At 40.9% G+C, this 24,117-nt stretch overlaps 1 protein-coding gene across 2 annotated transcripts; it reads right to left on the bottom strand.

Moving 5' to 3' along the window:
• Positions 1–203: 203 nt before the first annotated feature.
• On the bottom strand, positions 204–23,213 carry LOC110537707 (zinc finger protein 891). Of its 2 annotated transcripts, none has more exons than XM_021623973.2 (2): positions 22,901–23,213; positions 204–1,546 (listed from the first exon to the last, which is right to left on the bottom strand). In XM_021623973.2, the coding sequence occupies exons 1-2, from the start codon at positions 23,091–23,093 to the stop codon at positions 756–758; spliced, it is 984 nt and encodes a 327-aa protein (XP_021479648.2). In that variant the 5' UTR covers positions 23,094–23,213; the 3' UTR covers positions 204–755. The 2 variants fall into 2 exon arrangements, with proteins under 2 accessions (XP_021479648.2, XP_021479649.2); XM_021623974.2 differs by lacking the exon at positions 204–1,546 and adding an exon at positions 10,398–11,695 and having other exon boundaries at positions 22,901–23,201.
• Positions 23,214–24,117: the final 904 nt, after the last annotated feature.

Genomic DNA, 24,117 nt, shown 5'->3' with positions numbered 1-24,117 from the left:
GTAAACTAGATTGATCAGTGTCAATAAAATGACACACTAATATTATATGATGACTTCATGGAATTTTATGATGATTCATGCAGGAAAGTTAGGGGTGATACCTCTAGTTTTGGACTAACTCTAACTGTTTTGGATCTTTGTTAGGATATAGATTGTCATTTGTTTAGAAATGTATGAATAAAACTCAAGACATTAAATATATTGTGTTATTTATTATGTGCATATTTGCTCAATTCAACATATCAAACATTTGAATTGTAATAAAGGAAATTCATCCAAATATACATTCTGAGTACAGATGTGAACAAAAATTGCCAAGAAGAACCATTAGACATAAGGTCCAGTCAATACCAAACAAATAAAATGTTGTTGGGGCGGCAGGTAGGTATTTACACTGCCAATATGAAAAGAGTAGGAGAGAGAGTACCACTAGCAGACACACACATCAGCAGAAGAGACTGCCTAGAGTGTAGCATGTTTGCCAGATAGCCAGTAGAGAGGATGGATAAGACACACCAATGTGAACACAGCACAGGGGGTAACCCAAATAACATTATCTCATGCAATAACGGTTAGAGCAACTCCGAGACAACTTCATAGAGGCAGTAAAATAACCTGTGTGTGTGTGTGTGTGTGTGTTTGTCCCAAAGTATTTTAGGCCATACACATTAGTCCCACAATAAATCCATTAATTCAGTTCAAACTATATCCCACATTCATAGCCACAGTGCAAACATTATGGCTTAGGCCTAGATTCAAATCAGACCATTATGAGCAAAACCACACGATCTGGTTTTGTTTTTATGTTGTTTTAACTGGAATGATGTGGTAAAGCCTTTTTTGCACAAAGAACATCTATATGGTCTTTCCCCTGTGTGATTCCTCATATGCACTCGCAGATGTCCAATATGACCGTAGCATTTCCCACATACAGTGCAGAAATAAGGTTTCTCTCCTGTATGGGTCCTCATATGCCTTTTCAAAGAAGATTCCCAATTGAACCATTTGCCACAAACATGACACCTGTATGGTTTCTCCCGGTTGGGAGAAACCATATGCACCTTCCTCATATGCCGCTTTAGATGTCCGATCTGACGATAGAATTTGTCGCAGTCATTACAGCGAAAAGGTTTCTCCCATGTATGGGTCTTTATATGCCTTTTATAATCCCAGTTACATTTGAAACATTTGCCACAAATATGACAAGTAAGTGTTTTATCTTTTACACTGTAGCAGTCTACATCAGGTTCTGTTTTCATCACTTCAGTTATGTTGGTGGGTGAATCCACAATTTGGATTTGGAAAAAATGTGAGGGCTGAGATGGTTCCTGATTTTCCACAGTGGTAGGAGTAAATATGAACTCTTTGGTATCAGACTTCAGCTCTTTAAGCTGCTCTCCCCTCTGACCTGTCCAGACATCCTCATGTTCCTCTTTAATCTGTTTGGTCTCTGGGTCCTCTTGCCCCAGACTGGGGCTCCGCTCCTGCCCACATTGCTGCTTAGGGGGACCCTCTTCAGAGACCAGGAGAGAAAGCTGCTGGTGGTCTGGAGAGAAGGATAGCAAATAAAAATAACTTTTATATATATTTTCAGAAGAATTGGGACCTTATGGCCTATGGGGTGGTTTTACTTTTAATTTTAATGAAACGTTCCATACTTTCCCATGGTAGAAGTGGTCAGAAAGTGGGCATAGTTTTTCTGAAGTTATCTATCGGGATTTCGTCTTTTGGATAGGATTAAATGCATAGAAATAGAGTGGCAAATCATTGACTTAAATGGGGACTTGTTCTTTTCATTCTATTTGTATGCATTTAATCGCATCTGAAAGGTGAAATCCTGTTAACTTGAAAAACTGGGCCCAGGAGATATTGGTGCTCAAAGTTCCCCAATTTTGCATACCTCAACCTAACATGAGACATCCATGTCTTCATCACTGATAAAATATAAACGGTTGAGTCTGATATCATTTGAAAGCTTACAAACAGGGTTGTCAAACATTTTTATGATTTCTTGAATGATTATTTTTAAATTTTTTATTAAAATTACTTTAACCTTTGAAGGCAATGATCTAAAAATGGGTAAACTCATTTTCATAAATGTTGTAGTTTGACCCTATTTCACATCATCAGAGGTGTTTTTGCTGTGCCTGTCATCGTTGAATACAGGTTGGGCGTCATTACAATCATAGAAATATAATAAATAGAATGGATCTATCCCTTTGACCACTGCAATTTAGCTGGTAGACCATTGAAATGTACATTGAATTGAAACTTTAACTTCCAATTATTCTACTACCAGAAAGATGCTCACCAGGCCTCCCAACATCTAATGTCAACTTTAATGGCAATGTATATTCTATCATCTATATTTCTATGATTTCCTATTGAAGGTTAACAGTTTAATTTATAACTATGGATATTCCCTCACATGTGCAGAGCTCAAACCATCTTTGTGGGACCATTTGAAAGTGAAAATGTATAATTGTAATTATTATTATTTTTTTCACCTTTATTTAACCAAGTAGGCCAGTTGAGAACAAGTTCTCATTTACAACTGCGACCTGGCCAAGATAAAGCAAAGCAGTGCGACAAAAACAATAACACAGTTACACATAAACAAACGTATAGTCAATAACACAATAGAAAGATCTATGTACAGTGTTTGCAAATGTAGAAGAAGGGAGGTAAAAGCAATAAATAGGCCATAGAGGCAAAATAATTACAATTTAGCATTAACACTGGAGTGATAGATGTGCAGATGATGATGTGCAAATAGAGATACTGGGGTGCAAAAGGGCAAGAGGATAAATAATATGGGGATGAGGTAGTTGGGTGAGCTATTTAAAGATTGGCTGTGTACAGTAAGCTGCTCTGACAGCTGATGCTTAAAGTTAGAGAGGGAGATTTAAGACTCCAGCTTCAGTGATTTTTGCAATTCTTTCCAGTCATTGGCAGCAGAGAACTGGAATGAAAGGCAGCCAAAGGAAGTGTTGGCTTTGGGGATGACCAGTGAAATATACCTGCTGGAGCGCGTGCTACGGGTGGGTGCTGCTATGGTGACCAGTGAGCTGAGATAAGGCGAGGCTTTACCTAGCAAAGACTTACAGATGACCTGGAGCCAGTGGGTTTGGCGACAAATATGTAGTGAGGGCCAGCCAACGAGCATACAGGTCGCAGTGCTGGGTAGTATATGGGGCTTTGATGACAAAACAGATGGCACTGTGATAGACTAAATCCAGTTTGCTGAGTAGAGCATTGGAGGCTATTTTGTAAATGACATCGGCGAAGTTGAGGATCGGTAGGATAGTCAGTTTTACGAGGGTGTTTGGTAGCATGAGTGAAGGAGGCGTTGTTGCGAAATAGGAAGCCGATTCTAGATTTAATTTTGGATTGGAGATGTTTAATGTGAGCCTGGAAGGAGAGTTTACAGTCTAATCAGACGCCTAGGTATTTGCATTTGTCCACATATTCTAAGTCAGAAGCGTCCAGAGTAGTGATGCTAGTCGGGTGGGCGGGTAACAATCGGTTGAAGAGCATGCATTTGGTTTTACTAGCATTTAAAAGCAGTTGGAGGCCACGGAAGGACTGTTGTATGGCATTGAAGCTCATTTGGAGGTTTGTTAACACAGTGTCCAAAGAAGGGCCAGATGTATACAGAATGGTGTCGTCTGTGTAGAGGTGGATCAGAGAATCACCAGCAGCAAGAGCAACATCATTGATATATACAGAGAAAGAGTTGGCCCGAGAATTGAACCCTGTGGCACCCCCAAAGAGACTGCCAGAGGACAACAGGCCCTCCGATTTGACACACTGAACTCTATCTGAGAAGTAGTTAGTGAACCAGGCGAGGCAGTCATTTGAGAAACCAAGGCTATCGAGTCTGCCAATAAGAGCCTTGTCCCGATCGATGAAGACGGCTGCACAGTACTGTCTTATCGATGGCGGTTATGATATCATTTAGGACCTTGAGCGTGGCTCAAGTGCAACCATGACCAGCTCGAAAACCAGATTAATAATCTGTAATAATTAGTAATCACATTTTAGTATATTTATCAGTCAAAACATGACACACAAACACCTCAAATAATGTAAAAAAAAGTTAGGGGCGTGGATCAGAAAACAAGTCACTATCTGGTGTAACCACCATTTCAAATCAAAGTTTATTTGTCACGTGCACCGAATACAACCTTACAGTGAAATGCTTACTTACAGGCTCTAACCAATAGTGCAAAAAAGGTATTAGGTGAACAATAGGTAGGTAAAGAAATAAAACAACAGTAAAGAGACAGGCTATATACAGCAGCGAGGCTATAAACGTAGTGAGGCTACATACAGACACCGGTTAATCAGGCTGATTGAGGTATTATGTACATGTAGATATGGTTAAAGTGACTATGCATTTATGATGAACAGAGAGTAGCGTAAAAGAGGGGTTGGCGGGTGGTGGGTGGGACACAATGCAGATAGCCTCATGCAGCACGACACCTCTCCTTCACATAGAGTTGATCAGGCTGTTGATGTTGTCCCACTCCTCTTCAATGCTTGTGCAAAGTTGAGAGATATTGGCAGGAACTGAAACGCGCTGTTGTACACATTACCCAGAGTACACCAAAAATGCTCAATGGGTGACATGTCTGGTGAGTATGCAGGCCATGCAAGAACTGGAACATTTCCAGCTTCCAGGAATTGTGTACAGATTCTTGCGACATGGGGCCATGCATTACTATGCTGAAACATGAGGAGATGGCGGTGGATGAATGGCATGACAATAGGCCTCACGATCTCTTCATGGTATCTCTGTGCATTCAAATTGCCATCGATAAATTGCAATTGTGTTCGTTTTCTGCAGCTTATGCCTGCCCATACAATAACCCCATTACCAATGGGGAACTCTGTTTACAACTTTGGACATTCCTGCAGTCAGCATGCCAATTGCACGCTCCTTCAAAACTTAAGACATCTGTGGCACTGTGTTGTATGACAAAACTGCCCGTTTTAGAGTGGCCTTTTATTGTCCCCAGCACAAGGTGCACCTATGTAATGATCATGCTGTTTAATCAGTTTCTTGATATACCATACCTGTCAGGTGGATGGCGTATCTTGGCAAAACAAAAATGCTCTCTGACAGGGATTTAAACAAATTTGTGCACAAATTCAAATCAAAATCAAATCAAATGTATTTATATAGCCCTTTGTACATCAGCTGATATCTCAAAGTGCTGTACAGAAACCCAGCCTAAAACCCCAAACAGCAAGCAATGCAGGTGTAGAGGCATGGTGGCTAGGAAAAAATCCCTAGAAAGGCCAAAACCTAGGAAGAAACCTAGAGAGGAACCAGGCTATGTGGGATGGCCAGTCCTCTTCTGGCTGTGCCGGGTAGAGATTATAACAGAACATGGCCAAGATGTTCAAATGTTCATAAATGACCAGCATGGTCAAATAATGATTAGGCAGAACAGTTGAAACTGGAGCAGCAGCACGGCCAGGTGGACTGGGGACAGCAAGAGTCATGTCAGGTAGTCCTGAGGCATGGTCCTAGGGCTCAGGTCCTCCGAGAGAAAGAAAGAAAGAGAGAAAGAGAGAATTAGAGAGAGCACACTTAAATTCACACAGGACACCGAATAGGACAGGAGAAGTACTCCAGATATAACAAACTGACCCTAGCCCCCCGACACAAACTACTGCAGCATAAATACTGGAGGCTGAGACAGGAGGGGTCAGGAGATACTGTGGCCCCATCCGAGGACACCCCTGGATAGGGCCAAACAGGAAGGATATAACCCCACCCACTTTGCCAAAGCACAGCCCCCACACCACTAGAGGGATATCTTCAACCACCAACTTACCATCCTGAGACAAGGCTGAGTATAGCCCACAAAGATCTCCGCCACGGCACAACCCAAGGGACACATGGAACATTTCTTGGATCTTTATTTCAGCTTATGAAACATGGGACCAACACTTTACATGTTGCGTTTATATTTGTGTTCAGTGTGCGTACAGTATGCATTTATTTTTGCTCGTCGAACATCTCATTCCAAAATCTTGTGCATTAATATGGAGTTGGTCTCGCCTTTTTTGGAAAGGTTTTCCACTTGATTTTGGAACATTGCTGCAGGGTCTTGCTTCCATTCAGCCACAAGCATCCGTGAGGTCGTGCACTGATGTTGGGCGATTAGGCCTGGCTCTCAGTCACCGTTCCAATTCATCCCAAAGGTGTTCGATCGGGTTGAGATCAGGGATCTGTGCAGGCCAGTCGAGTTCTTCCACACCGATCTTGACAAACCATTTCTGTATGGACCTTGCTTTGTGAAATGCTTTGTGCATTTCCCTTCACTGAAACTAAGGGGCCTAGCCCGAACCATGAAAACCCCAGACCATTATTCCTCCTCCACCAAACTTTACAGTTGGCACTATGCATTGGGGCCGGTAACGTTCTCCTGGCATCCACCAAATCCAGATTAGTCTGCCGGACTGCCAGATGGTGAAGTGTGATTTATCACTTCCACTGCTCCAGAGTCCAATGGTGGCGATCTTAGGCTTGTGTATGGCTGATCGGCCACGGAAACGCATTTCATGAAGTTCCTGACTAACAGTTATTGTGCTAACGCTGCTTCCAGAGGCAGTTTGGAAGTTGGTAGTAAGTGTTGCAACCAAGGTCAGAAGTCCCATTCTGTCTGTGAGCTTGTGTGGTCCACCACTTCACGTCTGAGCCGTTGTTGCTCCTAGACGTTTCCACTTCACAATAACAGCACTTACAGTTGACAGCTCTAGTAGGGCATAAATTTGACAAACTGACTTGTTGGAAAGGTGGCATCCTATTAAGGTACCACATTGAAAGTCATTGAGCTCTTTAGTAAGGGCATTCTACTGCCAATGTTTGTCTATGGAGATTGCATGGCTGTGTGCTTGATTTTATACACCTGTCAACAACGGGTGTTGTTGAAATAGCCAAATCCAATAATTTGAAGGGGTGTCCACATTCTTTTTATATATACACACTACCGTTGAAAAGTTTGGGGTCACGTAGAAAGGTCCTTGTTTTTGAATGATAAAATATTTTTTTGTCCATTAAAATAACATCAAATTGATAAGAAAGACATTGTTAATGTTGTAAATGACTCAAATGGCAGCTTCATTAAATAGTACCCACAAAACACCAGTCTCAACGTCAACAGCGAAGAGGCGACTCCGGGATGCTGATCTTTTAGGCAGAGTTCCTCTGTCCAGTGTCTGTGTTCTTTTGCCCATCTTAATCTTTTCTTTTTATTGGCCAGTCTGAGATATTGCTTTTTCTTTGCAACTCTGACTAGAAGGCCAGCATCCCGTAGTTGCTTCTTCACGGTTGCTGTTGAGACTGATGTTTGCGGGTACTATTTAATGAAGCTGTCAGTTGAGTCATTTACAACATTAACATTGTCTTTCTGATCAATTTGATGTTATTTTAAATGGACAAAAAAGTATTTTATCATTCAAAAACAAGGACCTTACTACGTGACCTCAAACTTTTCAACGGTAGTGTATATATAAAAAGTATGTGAACACCCCTTCAAATTAGTGGATTTGGCTATTTCAACAACACCCGTAGACAAAAATTGACAGTTGAGGACTCGTGAGGCGTCTGTCTGTTTCTCAAACTAGACACTAATGTACTTGTCCTCTTGCTCAGTTGTGCAACGAGGCCTCCCACTCTTTCTATTCTGGTTAGAGCCAGTTTGCTCTGTTCTGTGAAGGGAGTCGTACACAGCGTTGTAAGAGATCTTCAGCCTTTAATTTTTTTTTTTTTTTAAACCAGGTAGGCCAGTTGAGAACAAGTTAAAAATATATATTAACTTGGATAAGCTAACACAACGCGCCATTGGAACACAAGAGTGATGGTTGCTGATAATGGACCTCTGTACGCCTATGTAGATATTCCATTTTAAAAAATCTGCTGGTTCCAGCTACAATAGTAATTTACAACATTAACAATGTCTACAGTATATATTTCTAATCAGTTTGATGTTATTTTAATTGACTTTTTTTTTTGCTTATCTTTCAAAAACATGGACATTTCGAAGAGACCACAAACTTTTGAACGGTAGTATATACAGTTGTACAGATTCAGAAGTTTACATACACTTAGGTTGGAGTCATTAAAACTTTTCAACCACTCCACAAATTTCTTGCTAACAAACTATAGTCTTGGCAAGTCGGTTAGGACAACTACTTTGTGCATGACAAGTAATTTTTGAAACAATTGTTTACAGACAGATTATTTCACTTGTATCACAATTCCAGTGGGTCAGAAGTTTACATACACTAAGTTGACTGTGCCTTTAAACAGCTTGGAAAACTCCAGAAAATGATGTCATGGCTTTAGAAGCTTCTGATTGGCTAATTGACATAATTTTAGTCAATTGGAGGTGTACCTGTGGATGTATTTCAAGGCCTACTTTCAAACTCAGTGCCTTTTGCTTGACATCATAGGAAAATCAAAAGAAATCAGCCAAGACCTCAGAAAATAATTGTAGACCTCCACAAGTCTGGTTCATCCTTGAGCAATTTCCAAATGCCTGGAGGTACCACGTTCATCTGTACAAAACAATAGTACACAAGTATAAACACCATGGGACCACGCAGCTGTCATACCGCTCAGGAAGGAGACGTGTTCTGTTTCCTAGAGATGAATGTACTTTGGTGCGAAAAGTGCAAATCAATCCCAGAACAACAGCAAAGGACCTTGTGAAGATGCTGGAGGAAACAGGTGCAAAAGTATCTATATCCACAGTAAAACAAGTCCTATATCGACATAACCTGAAAGGCCACTCAGCAAGGAAGAAGCCACTGCTCCAAAACCGCCATAAAAAAGCCAGACAACGGTTTGCAACTGCACATGGTTACAAAGATCGTACTGTTTGGAGAAATGTCCTCTGGTCTGATGAAACAAAAATAGAACTGTTTGGCCATAATGACCATCCTTATGTTTGGAGGAAAAAGGGGGAGGCTTGCAAGCCGAAGAAAACCATCCCAACCGTGAAGCACGGGGTAGCAGCATCATGTTGTGGGGGTGCTTTGCTGCAGGAGGGACTGGTGCACTTCACAAAATAGAGGGCATCATGAGGCAGGAAAATTATGTGGATATATTGAAGCAACATCTCAAGACATCAGTTAAAGTTAAAGCTTGGTCGAAAATGGGTCTTCCAAATGGACAATGACCCCAAGCACACTTTCAAAGTAGGGGCCAAATGGCTTAAGAACAACAAAGTCAAGGCATTGGAGTGGCCATCACAAAGCCCTGACCTCAATCCTATAGAAGATTTGTGAGCAGAACTGAAAAAGTGTGTGCGAGCAAGGAGGCCTACAATCCTGACTCCGTTACACCAGCTCTGTCAGGAGGAATGGGCCAAAATTCAACCAACTTATTGCGAGAAGCTTTTGGAACGCTACCTGAAACGTTTTAACCAAGTGAAACAATTTAAAGGCAATGCAACCAAATACTAATTGAGTGTATGTACATTTCTGGCCCACTGGGAATGTGATAAAAGAAATAAAAGCTGAAATAAATCCCTCTACTATTATTCTGAAATTTCACATTCTTCAAATAAAGTGGTGATCCTAACTGACCTAAGACAATTTTTACTAGGATTAAATGTCAGGAATTGTGAAAAACTGAGTTTAAATGTATTTGGCTAAGGTGTATGTAAACTTCTGACTTCAACTGTATGTATGTATGTAATATATATTTAAAAAAATACAATTTATTCAAAACTTTTTTAATAGATCATTAAATAGTTTGAAAACCCTGTTTGTAATCTTTCAAATTATATAAAACTCAAACGTTTATCTTTATAGTGTTAAAGACATGGATGTCTTAAGCCAACTTTGAATGGCAGGTAGCTTAGTGGTTAGAGCATTGGGCTAGTAACCGAAAGGTTGCAAGATCAAATCCCCGAGCTGACAAGGTAAAAATGTGCCGCTCTGCCCCTGAACAAGGCAGTTAACCCACTGTTCCTAGGCCGTCACTGGAAAATTAGAATTTGTTCTAAACTGACTTGCCTGGTAAATAAAAATAAATTGTTTTGGGATTCAGGTCCAAAAAATAATAATAATAATAATTCACTCTGACCATTGGCAAACATGTTTGAAAGGTTTTGTTCAAATCTACTGCAAAGGGGTGCAGCCATAACGTTTTTGAAGTCATATGGAACGACTCTTTGGTAATGCTAAGACAACTAAATATAGAGTAGATATTAAGTATTTGAGTAGGGAAACTAAAGACACAAACATTGTCTTGGTGAATTGACTACAGCCAAGGTATTTGTAGTAAGTAGAAGGTATTGTGAGATTAAACTAGTAAATGGAAAACAGACTGTAGGCATATACATAAGCAAAATAAAATGTTCTTTAAAATTAGATCCATTTAAAACACATCTTTATTAAAATATACATTTGTTTTTAACACAGTAATGTAATGTAATGCCGGTCATGTTTAAGAGCATCTGTAAAAACATCTGCCTCGCAACCTGCAGAGGATAATAGAGTTTGCAGAAACGCATTATCAATTTAGATGGGGAGGATCACATTCCCAGTCAATCCCCAGGTTCAAAATGTTAGATTCAATGGTCAATTTTAACACCATATTCTAGAATACAGCTGTACAACTTTTATTAATAAAAGTTTGAGACTGCTTACAAATCCTAAATATCTTTGCCAAAAACAACAAATGTGATAATGTAATTAAATAATTTGATGTTCTACAAGTCCATTAGTCAACTCCTACTGATCCAATTGACACGTTCATGTTTTCTCCCATGTTTCCTTCTCCTTTAATTTTCAAGATATCCGAATCCAAACTTTCTAAACCATTTTCTGAAGTCCTTGCACTGATGTGGATTTCACTTGTTTGAATTCGTTGCTGGAGCATTAGGACACAAAATACATTTTCTCCTTTGTGTAAATCACGTAATAAAAAAATGTTCCACTCCAGTTGAAGCATTAATTGATCCTGTGTGATTTCTCATATGCCGTAACAGGTTCCTCTTCTGCCTGAAGGATTTAACACATTCCTTGCACTGATACGGTCCCTCCCTAGTCTCATGACTGTTACCAGCATACAAACGAGATTTGCTTTTGGATGTCCCCGGGATTATATTACTCCCCTGCGTGTGAGTGATTTTATGTGATTTTAATTGGGATGCTGTGATGAAGTATTCTCCACACAAAAAGCATCTGTATGATCTCTCCCCTGTGTGCCCCCTCATATGCATGTTCAGATTTCCTATCTGACTATAGCATTTGCCACATTCACTGCAGCAATAAGGTTTTTCACCAGTATGAGCCCTCATATGCCTTTCCAGACCAGATTTACAGTCAAAACATTTACCACAAACATGACAAGAAGAGTTTTCACCAATGTGACATGGTTTCATCTTGATCTCATTAGTTGTACTGGTGGGTGAGACCACAATTTGCATTTGGAAAAGATGTGAGGTCTGATGTGGTTCCAAATTTTCCACAGAGGGAGTGAATATTAACTCCTTGGTATCAGACTCTAGCTCTTTAAGCTGTTCTCCCCCCTGACTAGTCCAGACTTCATGTTCCTCTTTAATCTGTGAGGGCTCTGGGTCCTCTTGCTTCAGACTGGGGCTCCACTCCTGCTCACAGTGCTGCTGCTCAGGAGAAACCTCATCTGGGAGATAGAGCTGATGTAGGTCTGGAGAAAAGGAAAGAATAATCTTTCAAAAACTATTAACTCCTTAACCATTGTCTTACATGGTTAGTTGGTACACTTATGTTCAATTTACACAGTGAACAAAACATTAAGAACACCTACCTAATATTGAGTTGCACCCCCTCCCCCCCTTTTGCCCTCAGAAGACTCAATTGGTTTGGGCATGGACTCTACAAGGTGTCGAAAGCGTTCCACAGGGATGTTGGCTCATGTTGACGCCAATGCGTCCCAGTTGTGTCAAGTTGGCTGGATGTCCTTTGGGCGGTGGACCATTCTTGGTACACACAGGAAACTGTTGAGCGTGAAAAACTCAGCAGTGTTACAGTTTGAAACAAACCGGTGCGCCTGGCACCTACTACCATACCCCGTTCAAAGGCACTTAAATATTTTGTCTTGCCCACTCACCCTCTGAATGGCACACATACACAATCCATGTCTCAATTGTCTCAAGGCATCTCTAACCAGTGTCCTCCACTTCATCTACACTGATTGATGTCACTTGTTAAATCCACTTCAATAAGGGATCATAGCTTTCACCTGGATTCACCTGGTCAGTCTACAGTGCATTTGGAAAGTATTCAGACACCTTGACTTTCATCACATTTTGTTACATTACAGACTTACTCTAAAATGGATAAACAAAACGTTTTCCCTCAATCCACACACAATACCCCATAATGACAAACGAAAACTGGTTTTGATTTTTCTGCCAATTTAAAAAATAAAAACTGAAATATCTTATTTACATAAGAATTCAGACCCTTTGCTCTGAGACTCGATTGGAGTCCACCTGTGGTAAAGTCAACTGATTGAACATAATTTGGACCTGTCTATTTATAGGTCCCACAGTTGTCAGTGCATGTTAGAGCAAAAACCAAAGACTTGAGGTTGACGGAAATGTCTGTAGAGCTCCGAGACAGGATTGTGTCAAGGGACAGATCATGGGGAGGGTACCAAAACATTTCTGCAGCATTGAAGGTCCCCAAGAACACAGTGGCTTCCATTTTTAAATTGATGAAGTTTGGAACCACTAAGACTTCCTAGAGCTGGCTGCCCGACCAAACTGAGCAATCATGGAAGGGCTTTGGTCATGCAGGTGACCAAGAACCCAATGGTCACTCAGAGCTCCTCTGTGGAGATGGGAAAAGCTTCCAGAAGGACAACCATCTGCAGCACTCCACCAATCAGGCCTTTATGGTAGAGTGGCCAGACGGAAGCCACTCCTCAGTAAAAGGCATGTGACCGCCCGCTGGAGTAGGCAAAAAGGCACCTAAAGTACTCAGACCATGAGAAACAAGATTCTCTGGTCTGATGAAACCAAGATAGAATGCTTTGGGCTGAATGACAAGCATCACATCTGGAGGAAACCTGGCAACATCCCGACGGTAAAGCATGGTGGTGGCAGCATCATGCTGTGGGGTTGTTTTTCAGCAGCAGGGACTGGGAGACTCGTCAGGATCGAGGGAAAGATGAACGGAGCAAAGTACAGAGATCTTCAAACTGGGGTGAAGGTTCACCTTCCAACAGGACAATGAACCTAAGCGCACAGCCAAGCCAAGACAACGCAGGAGTGGCTTCAGGACAATTCTCTATGTCCTTGAGTGTACCAGCCACAGCCCGACTTGAACCCGATCTAGCATCTCTGGAGAGACCTGAAAATAGCTGTGCAGCGACACTCTCCATCTAACCTGACAGAGCTTGAGAGCATCTGCAGAGAAGAATGGGAATAACTCACCAAATACAGGTGTGCCAAGCTTGTAGCATCATACCCAAAAATAATTGAGGCTGTAATTGCTGCCAAAGGTGCTTCAACAAAGTACTGAGTAAAGGCTCTGAATGCTAAAGTATTTAATCAAATTTCAAATAAGGCTGTAATGTAACAAAATGTGGAAAAAGTCAAGGGGTCTGAATACTTTCCGAATGCACTGTATGTCATGGAAAGAGCAGGTGGACTTAACGTTCTGTAAACTCAGTGTATATTGGATAAACGCTTGGCAGTGTAGTACTGTCGCTTATGTGAATTTGAGTTTGGAGCAGTCTAACCGGGTGCCTATTTATCAGATTCTCCCAAAGAATCTTAACGCCTCAGACGCCTGACCTGCTATCATGCTACACTAAAAAAGTCAAATTCCTATGATTTACGATGTTAAATAACACTAATATGTGAATGAACATTGTGAACTAATATGTTTCATTTTGTCGCTAGGAAGGAACGTGAAAATAGCTTAGAATATCTGTTGGGGATCAAGTCTACCTCAAAACCCACAAAATAGGCCATATGGTCTTTCTAAGGCAGGGCCACAGGCCAGCTGTCACCAGCCAAGATGGTAGCTGAAAGATGGCTAGCTAACATTACGGTCAGCATCCAAATGTTAAACAAACTAAACAAACTAAAAAAGTAGTGTCATTTTTTTATGTTCCCGGATGCAGGCACCCACAAGTTCTATTTTATAATTAGGTAGCTAGGTTGCCTAGAGTTAGCCAGACAGCTAAACTAGCCATGTCTCTTGATCAACCCGTCTAAATTACACCAATACAGTTGAAGTCGGAAGTTTACATACACCTTACCCAAAAACATTTTAAAATTCAGTTTCACAATTCCTGACATTTAATCCTAGTAAAAATTCCCTGTATTAGGTCAGTTATGATCACCACTTTATTAGAAGAATGTGTAATGTCAGAATAATTGTGGAGTGATTTATTTAAGCTTATATTTTTTTCTTCACATTCCCAGTGGTCAGAAGTTTACATACACGCAATTAGTATTTGGTAGCATTTCCTTTAAATTGTTTAAACTTGGGTCAAACGTTTCAGGTAGCCTTCCACAAGCTCCCCCCAATAAGTTGGGTGAATTTTGGCCCATTCCTCCTGACAGAGCTGGTGTAACTGAGTCAGGATTGTAGGCCTCCTTGCTCGCACACACACCTTTAAATTCTGCCCACAAAAATGTTCTATAGGATTGAGGTCAGGGCTTTGTGATGGCCAATCCAATACCTTGACTTATTTGTCCTTATGCCATTTTGCAACAACTTCGGAAGTATGCTTGGGGTCACTGTCCATTTGGAAGACCCATTTGTGACCAAGCTTTAACTTCCTGACTGATGTCTTGAGATGTTGCCACATCATTTTCCTGTCTCATGATGCCCTCTATTTTGGGAAGTGCACCAGTCCCTCCTGCAGCAAAGCATCCCCCACAACATGATGCTGTTCTTCACGGATGGGATGGTTTTCTTCGGCTTGCAAGCCTCCCCCTTTTCCTCCAAACATAACAATGGTCATTATGGCCAAACAGTTCTATTTTTGTTTAATCAGACCAGAGGACATTTTCCCAAAAAGTACAATCTTTGTCCCCATGTGCAGTTACAAACAGTAGTCTGGCATTTTTATGGGGAGTTTGGAGCAGTGGCTTCTTCCTTGCTGAGTGGCCTTTCAGGTTATGTCGATATAGGACTCATTTTACTGCGGATATAGATACTTTCGTACCGGTTTCCTCCAGCATCTTCACAAGGTTTTTTGGTGTTGTGCAAATCAATCCCATAACTTTTCGCAACAAAGTACATTAATCTCTAGGAGACAGAACATGTGTCCTTCCTGAGCGGTATGACGGCTGCGTGGTCCCATGGTGTTTATACTTGCGTACTATCGTTTGAACAGATGAACGTGGTACCTTCAGGCGCTTGGAAATTGCTCTCAAGGATGAACCAGACTTGGAGGTCTACAATTTTTTCTGAGGTCTTGACTGAATTCTTTTGATTTTCCCATGATGTCAAGCAAATAGGCACTGAGTTTGAAGGTAGGTCTACATCCAGGTACACCTCCAAATGACTAAAATGATGTCAATTAGCATATCAGAAGCTTCGAAAGCCATGATATCATTTTCTGGAATTTTCCAAGCTGTTTAAAGGCACAGTCAGTATGTAAACTTCTGACCCACTGGAATTGTGATACAGTGAATTATAAGTGAAATAATCTGTCTGTAAACAATTGTTGGAAAAATGACTTGTGTCATGTCATGCACAAAGTAGATGTCCTAACCGACTTGCCAAAAATATAGTTTGTTAACAAGAAATTTGTGGAGTGGATGAAAAACGAGTTTAATGCCTCCAACCTAAATGTATGTAAACTTCCGACTTGAACTGTTGCTACCTACTTATTATTATTTTCTGACAATTTGGAACACTGTAAACACCAAATAAATGATAAGCAATACCAGAGGCTGTCCTTACAAACAAAAAAGTGTTAAACCTTTATTACACCACAGCAAAGATTAAAAACAGCCAAATTTGTTTACCAGACATTGTGGTTGCTTGAGGCTTGGTGCTCACGGAATCAGTAGCCAATTAAACAAACACTCAAACAGGCAACACAAGCAGGATCTGTCTTATTTGTGTAGCTATATAAACAGTGCATTCGCTAAGAATTCAGACCCCTTGACTTTTACCACATTGTTCCATTACAGCATTATTCTAAAATTGAGTAAATAGCCCCCCCACAATCAATCTACACACAATACCCGATTATGACAAAGCAAAAACAGGTTTTTAGAAATGTTTGCAAATGACTAGTATCAATCAACTCAAGAGACAAACAAAACCATTTTGCAATGACAAAACATAGCTAGTCCAATAACTTTTCACATACTTCCTTTGGGAGACCCAGAATTACTGAGGCTTTGGCTAGTTGTTATGCAAAGACAAATAAACACTCCCATCCACAGAATTTATGCGTTGGCCCTACTTGTTTGTAGCGAGCCCTTCTCTGATGACAACTTCTGTAAACCACCAACAAGAAAAATTGGTAAAAACACACTAAGAAAACAGCTATACCAACCATTGAAGGATGTCGCTGGACCAGCAGAAATTTAGATGAGATATGCTATAAAGTTAGCTAGCAACTAAAGTAGCATCACTGACGAAAGGGGGAACACTGAATCTGTTTAGTTTGTCAGCTAAAAGTTTGCTTTATACCTAGCCAGCCTCACAAGTGTGTTTTTATATAAAGTAAACATCTAGCTATTTTCATGTTGTGCTTCGCTAATATTGTTATATCATTCTGCAAAACACAATTTGCCAACGTTAGATTACTTAGGCAGTTTTCACATATCCCCTGTAGGATTCAGATCCTGTAGCTTTTGTTTGATTGGCTAGGTCTACAAAGCATGAGTGAAACGCAATATCATACCCAGGTGAGTCACGTGGAACTTTTTGTCTGATGTAAACAAGCTAGCGATCTAGCTAGCCTACATGTAGAATGTGCGTCTCACATCACATCCTGAAACAGTTATGTATAGGTCTTGTGAAAGCACAACATTTTCTGTATAAAATGTCACCAATGCTCCCTGGAACAGAATTTCAAATGTGAAAACACCCCTAAATTGAACATGAGCTGGAGGTAGACACGAAGCCACTGTAATGAGTAATGCAATGGTTCTATTATTGGGTAGGCTAATGTGTAGAATACATAGTATGGGATCCTGGCTAGGGTGGATCCAGTTCTATTTATCCATGATATGCAGGCTCATGTCAGTGGCAGCACAGAAATTAGTGGGTTGCCCATGGCTGCTGAGATATCCAGCTTACCAAAATCAACAACTCACCTAGCAAAAGCCAAACCTGGAACAACTGCATCAGAATCTGTAGATATCACAGAACTGAGATTGCTGCTCTCCAGTCCACAGCAGGCAAACCCACGCACAACGCGTTCCACCTCAGGGATCTACCATGCGTTACACCCTTACCACCCGGGCAAGTGCAATGACAAATATTTTTTATATATAGTTAACAGAAATAATACTGCTTATCAAAACAGTTACCAACAATGCTTTCACTTATATGTATAAATTACTGATTTGGCATAGTCTTTTTTTTCTCACAAGAAACCTCAAGTGGGGATTTTTCAAGGCTATGTTACATGTATTGTAAGAACTATTTGATTTTCTACACATTTGCAGCGTAAAGTAGAATTGCAGAAGAAACTAAAAAATAATTACTGCAAAAAGGAGAATAGAAAGGGGAGGAAAAGGTAATGAGCCATCAGTGGAAGGTTGTTCAAAAGGATAATGAAAGCACTTATCTGCCTCCTTGAATCCAGTGTAGACACCGGTGGGTGAGGTGTACTTGTTGCGGATGGTGACAACACAACTGGGTAACACTCGTCTCTAACCACATCCAAGTCGTTCGCTTTTCAATTCCCATTCCAAGACCACTCTGTAAGTCTATATTGCCTAAAAACAATTTTAAACATCAGCTCGCTGTGCGGAAGCAGAATAACACTAGGTTGATCTACTGATAACCATATGGGTGACTCATGACATACAGTGCCTTGCGAAAGTATTCGGCCCCCTTGAACTTTGCGACCTTTTGCCACATTTCAGGCTTCAAACATAAAGATATAAAACTGTATTTTTTTGTGAAGAATCAACAACAAGTGGGACACAATCATGAAGTGGAACGACATTTATTGGATATTTCAAACTTTTTTAACAAATCAAAAACTGAAAAATTGGCCGTGCAAAATTATTCAGCCACCTTAAGTTAATACTTTGTAGCGCCACCTTTTGCTGCGATTACAGCTGTAAGTTGCTTGGGGTATGTCTCTATCAGTTTTGCACATCGACAGACTGAATTTTTTTCCCATTCCTCCTTGCAAAACAGCTCGAGCTCAGTGAGGTTGGATGGAGAGCATTTGTGAACAGCAGTTTTCAGTTCTTTCCACAGATTCTCGATTGGATTCAGGTCTGGACTTTGACTTGGCCTTTCTAACACCTGGATATGTTTATTTTTGAACCATTCTATTGTAGATTTTGCTTTATGTTTTGGATCATTGTCTTGTTGGAAGACAAATCTCCGTCCCAGTCTCAGGTCTTTTGCAGACTCCATCAGGTTTTCTTCCAGAATGGTCCTGTATTTGGCTCCATCCATCTTCCCATCAATTTTAACCATCTTCCTTGTCCCTGCTGAAGAAAAGCAGGCCCAAACCATGATGCTGCCACCACCATGTTTGACAGTGGGGATGGTGTGTTCAGCTGTGTTGCTTTTACGCCAAACATAACGTTTTGCATTGTTGCCAAAAAGTTCAATTTTGGTTTCATCTGACCAGAGCACCTTCTTCCACATGTTGTGTGTCTCCCAGGTGGCTTGTGGCAAACTTTAAACAACACTTTTTATGGTTATCTTTAAGAAATGGCTTTCTTCTTGCCACTCTTCCATAAAGGCCAGATTTGTGCAATATACGACTGATTGTTGTCCTATGGACAGAGTCTCCCACCTCAGCTGTAGATCTCTGCAGTTCATCCAGAGTGATCATGGGCCTCTTGGCTGCATCTATGATCAGTCTTCTCCTTGTATGAGCTGAAAGTTTAGAGGGACGGCCAGGTCTTGGTAGATTTGCAGTGGTCTGATACTCCTTCCTTTTCAATATTATCGCTTGCACAGTGCTCCTTGGGATGTTTAAAGCTTGGGAAATCTTTTTGTATCCAAATCCGGCTTTAAACTTCTTCACAACAGTATCTCGGACCTGCCTGGTGTGTTCCTTGTTCTTCATGATGCTCTCTGCGCTTTTAACGGACCTCTGAGACTATCACAGTGCAGGTGCATTTATACGGAGACTTGATTACACACAGGTGGATTGTATTTATCATCATTAGTCATTTAGGTCAACATTGGATCATTCAGAGATCCTCACTGAACTTATGGAGAGAGTTTGCTGCACTGAAAGTAAAGGGGCTGAATAATTTTGCACACCCAATTTTTCAGTTTTTGATTTGTTAAAAAAGTTTGAAATTACCAATAAATGTCATTCCACTTCATGATTGTGTCCCACTTGTTGTTGATTCTTCACAAAAAATACAGTTTTATATCTTTATGTTTGAAGCCTGAAATGTGGCAAAAGGTCGCAAAGTTCAAGGGGGCCGAATACTTTCGCAAGGCACTGTATAGCCTATAATACTGTAATGCTGTGAAGTCTATTCATCACATACAAACTACCTGTACTTACTTCATTGACAGCTGACCATTAGGTCCCTATGGCCAAGATCTCTTCTTCCAGTTCATTTTCAGTACACAGAAAAACATTTCTACAACTGCTCGGTTTATAAGGTTTGGAAAAGTGATTGTCAATGATTACACAGTATGGTGGGCTCACGGGACGTTTTCTCGTCGCCGGACAATTCTAGATTTTCCAAGGCTGGCATAAGCAGGTCCCAATCCGCACAGGAAAGACACTCGTCTTCAGTGGGCTTCACTTAGCATTGCAGGTACACCACCAGTTCCCAGATGGTGAGTTGAGCCTAAGCTGCTAGTTGAATATCTGCCTGAGCCTCTCTGCTCCGTCTCTCTCCCTCATCCTCGATCTGTTAAAGATCCTCGTCTGTGTAATCTGATTCAAATAAATAAGCCTTGCCTCCTTGTATTCATAGTCAGACAAGTTGGTAGCGTAGTAGTTTGAAATAAAAAAAATATTTGCTTGCTTGGTAGATTAGAAGCTCTGTAATTACAGTAGGGCTGGGCGATATATCAAATTAATTTGAATGTATGTTTTTCGTGTATTAATCTAAATATGTGTAACCCAATTTTTTTATTCGTTTTAAATTAGCGTTCCGTCTCCTCCTATGCTGTGTGCACTTTCCCACTTGCACAGACATCAAGACCCCCCCCCCCCTGCCACTCACAGCAAAGATGAAAGATCCACTGCTCTGACACGAAGCAGTTTAACTCACTATTGGCATTTGAGGTTTGATTCAACAGAATCAGTCAAATGGACACTGAAACACTTAAGAGACATTATTTTACTGTAATTGATGAGAACTTACCCTTTTTATGTCCCAACTCAGAAAATGTAGAACAAAGCAGACCCAACTAAAACGAGAATATCAATGAACATGTAGAAAATGTATGCTCAGTTTGTCAGAGTGGGAGGGTGAACGGAAAGGCTCTGGAGCAACGAACCACCCTTGCTGTCTCTGCCTGGCCGGTTCCCCTCTTTCCACTGGGATTCTCTGCCTCTAACCCTATTACAGGGGCTGAGTCACTGGCTTTACTGGGGCTCTCTCATGCCGTCCCTGGAGGAGGTGCGTCACCTGAGTGGGTTGAGTCACTGATGTGGTCATCCTGTCTGGGTTGGCGCCCCCCCCCCCTTAAGTTGTGCCGTGGCGGAGGTCTTTGTGGGCTATACTCAGCCTTGTCTCAGGATGGTAAGTTGGTGGTTGAAGATATCCCTCTAGTGGTGTGGGGGCTGTGCTTTGGCAAAGTGGGTGGGGTTATATCCTTCCTGTTTGGCCCTGTCCGGGGGTGTCCTCGGAGTGGGCCACAGTGTCTCCTGACCCCTCCTGTCTCAGCCTCCAGTATTTATGCTGCAGTAGTTTATGTGTCGGGGGGCTAGGGTCAGTTTGTTATATCTGGAGTACTTCTCCTGTCCTATTCGGTGTCCTGTGTGAATCTAAGTGTGCGTTCTCTAATTCTCTCCTTCTCTCTCTCGGAGGACCTGAGCCCTAGGACCATGCCCCAGGACTACCTGACATGATGACTCCTTGCTGTCCCCAGTCCACCTGGCTGTGCTGCTGCTCCAGTTTCAACTGTTCTGCCTTATTATTATTCGACCATGCTGGTCATTTATGAACATTTGAACATCTTGACCATGTTTTGTTATAATCTCCACCCGGCACAGCCAGAAGAGGACTGGCCACCCCACATAGCCTGGTTCCTCTCTAGGTTTCTTCCTAGGTTTTGGCCTTTCTAGGGAGTTTTTCCTAGCCACCGTGCTTCTTCACCTGCATTGCTTGCTGTTTGGGGTTTTAGGCTGGGTTTCTGTACAGCACTTTGAGATATCAGCTGATGTACGAAGGGCTATATAAAATAAATTTGATTGATTGATTGGTCATGCTCTGAATTGTGATACCGCAATAACTATTTTAGCCACAGACTTATGTGCAAGCTGTCTGTTTTATAAAATGTGCAATGATCATAAAAATATACATTTATATAAGGAATTGGCAAACTCGATCCCATTCTGAGAAATAAGCATGTTCTTATCCACATATAAACAAAGTGAACAGGCTGCTTTTCAAAGAGTTGGAGATGGACAGGAGGGTCTATTCATAACAGTTCAACTGTTTTACCTTGTTAGCAAGCAAATAGATCCAAGATGGCTAGACTTGATATGTAAAGATTAGCTGGCTATTCACTAGCACGTGGCCTTGTACTTGAGAGATTGTGTATGAGACCCAGTTTCTATAATGCCTGCTACACGAAGTCGGTTATTAGCAGTGAATGTGCATGGTTCTGGTAACATTTGTAACAAAAAAAGGGCATTTTCATAGACAGACTTGAAAGCCAGATTAGTGATTATTGTAAAAAAAGCAGGTTAAACTACTTTGATAAAATAATTAAATTATTAGTGGGTCTTATGGTTGTCAAATGCTTATATTTAGCCTAGGTATAATTCTCCATTCCCTGAATTAATTTGATTATTCCTGACTGTTTGAAATGCAGTGTATTGAACTTTATTTGAACAACAAAGCTTTTTGATATCATGAATCGGCCATAAATCTGAAAGAAATCAAGTTAAGTTTTAGTCCTTATTGCCCAGCCCTAGTTTACATTGGACACATTGAACCTGGCTAGTACGATTCTGATCAAACTTACACGCTGGAAAATATTGTTAGAGTTTAACAAAATGGATTATAACCTTGCAGCTCAAGTAAGGTATGACACAATTTCATGTGTACAACATGAAAGACCTGCAGAATGAGACTAATTAAGTACATTTCTTCAGTTTGAGACCTTCTATAACCGGGCTTTCCAAACCTGTTCCTGGAGTGCTAGCATCTTGTAGGTTCACTACAAACCTAATATAGTACACCTGATTCTAATAATTAGCTGGTTGATAAGCTGAACCGGGCTAATTACAACTGGAGGGTAAACTCTCCAGTTACAGGGTTGGAGACCCTTGTTCTACAACATTTGATTTACATAATATATACAGATTAGGGTCCTAAATAGTGAAATTCTCCTTTAAGGTGTTTGTAATAGAATAAACGTATTTAGCTTGAAAAACTCAGTGACGCCTTGCCCCCCATAGAAGAAGCTGTGGGCCGTGGCCTAAAACATAGATCCTATTAAATTACCGTTAGTATTCTAATTCAATGTTACACGTTTCAAATCGTGACTCTGCACAGTAGTTGCTACAAACCTGCTCGATGTAATTTTATCTCAGGATTGAAAACCAAATCCAGTAGCCGCCGTAAACGCTTGATCTCCTCCTTCGAACTGGAAATTTCGTTCTCGTATTCTGTTATGGTTTTTTCCACTTCCACATATATCTCCACAGCAGCCGCGGTTAGTCGCTTGGTAAGAAACACATTCAACAACTGTAGTTTGGACATTTTGCAGGAGGTAAAGTAAAAGTCGGACAGCCCGAAAAGACTAGCTAACGTTACTCAGCAAGATATGATGGAACCCAAATGTATCCACGTGACCTCAAAATGTGCCGCAAACATCGTCATGTGATCAAAATAGGAGGTGTGGTTGTCACTAGTTACCACAGCCACAATGTCAAAATTGGCTATGTAAAACATGAATGAAAAAAAAAATAATATATATATATATATATATATATATATTTGGTCTTAATTTAAGGCTGGACATAAGGTTAACAGTATGGTTAGGGTTAGGTTTAAAATATGATTTTATGAAGATAAATTCCAGAAAGCCAGGTTGAATGGCAGGGCCTGAGATATTTGATTATTAACCTTCAAGGTTCCCCATGAAAAGACAAAATCATTTGTGTTTGATAGTGACAACAATGGGGACACTTTTTCTGCTTATGGTGGTATTATATGGTACCATCAATTCAGTATGTATCTCCTTTCGTTATCTTTCATGCATTTACATTCACATCTAAGTGCTTTAACCCATGCAAGGCTGCCGGCCCAGAAGGCACCCCTAGCCGTGTCCTCTGAGCATGTGTAAATCAGCTTGCTGGAGTGTTTAGAGACATATTCAATCTCTCCCTATCCCAGTCTGTTGACCCACTCGCTTCAAGATGTTAACACGGGGCCCCAAAAGGGTGGTTGCTCAGCCCCTTCCTGTACTCCCTGTTCACCCATGACTGCGTGGCCACACACACATCTCCAACTCAATCATCAAGTTTGCAGACGACGCAACAGTAGTGAGCCTGATTACCAACAATGACGAGACCGCCTACAGGGAAGCAGTGAAGGCCATGGCGGAGTGGTGCCATCCATGAAACTAAATTTGATCAAATTATTGGCATGTAGACGCAGTTTGGACATTTTAACGGTAAACATGCAGAATTATCATTCACGACTGACTGTGATGATGGCCTATTTTGAAATGAGTTATGCTTAACTTGGAATTAAAAATAAAAACATTTATTGAGACTATGTG

Source organism: Oncorhynchus mykiss, chromosome 12 (genome assembly GCF_013265735.2).
Source record: "Oncorhynchus mykiss isolate Arlee chromosome 12, USDA_OmykA_1.1, whole genome shotgun sequence".
In the NCBI taxonomy this organism is placed as follows: Eukaryota; Metazoa; Chordata; class Actinopteri; order Salmoniformes; family Salmonidae; genus Oncorhynchus; species Oncorhynchus mykiss.
This window is presented reverse-complemented; position numbering and strand designations above follow the sequence as displayed.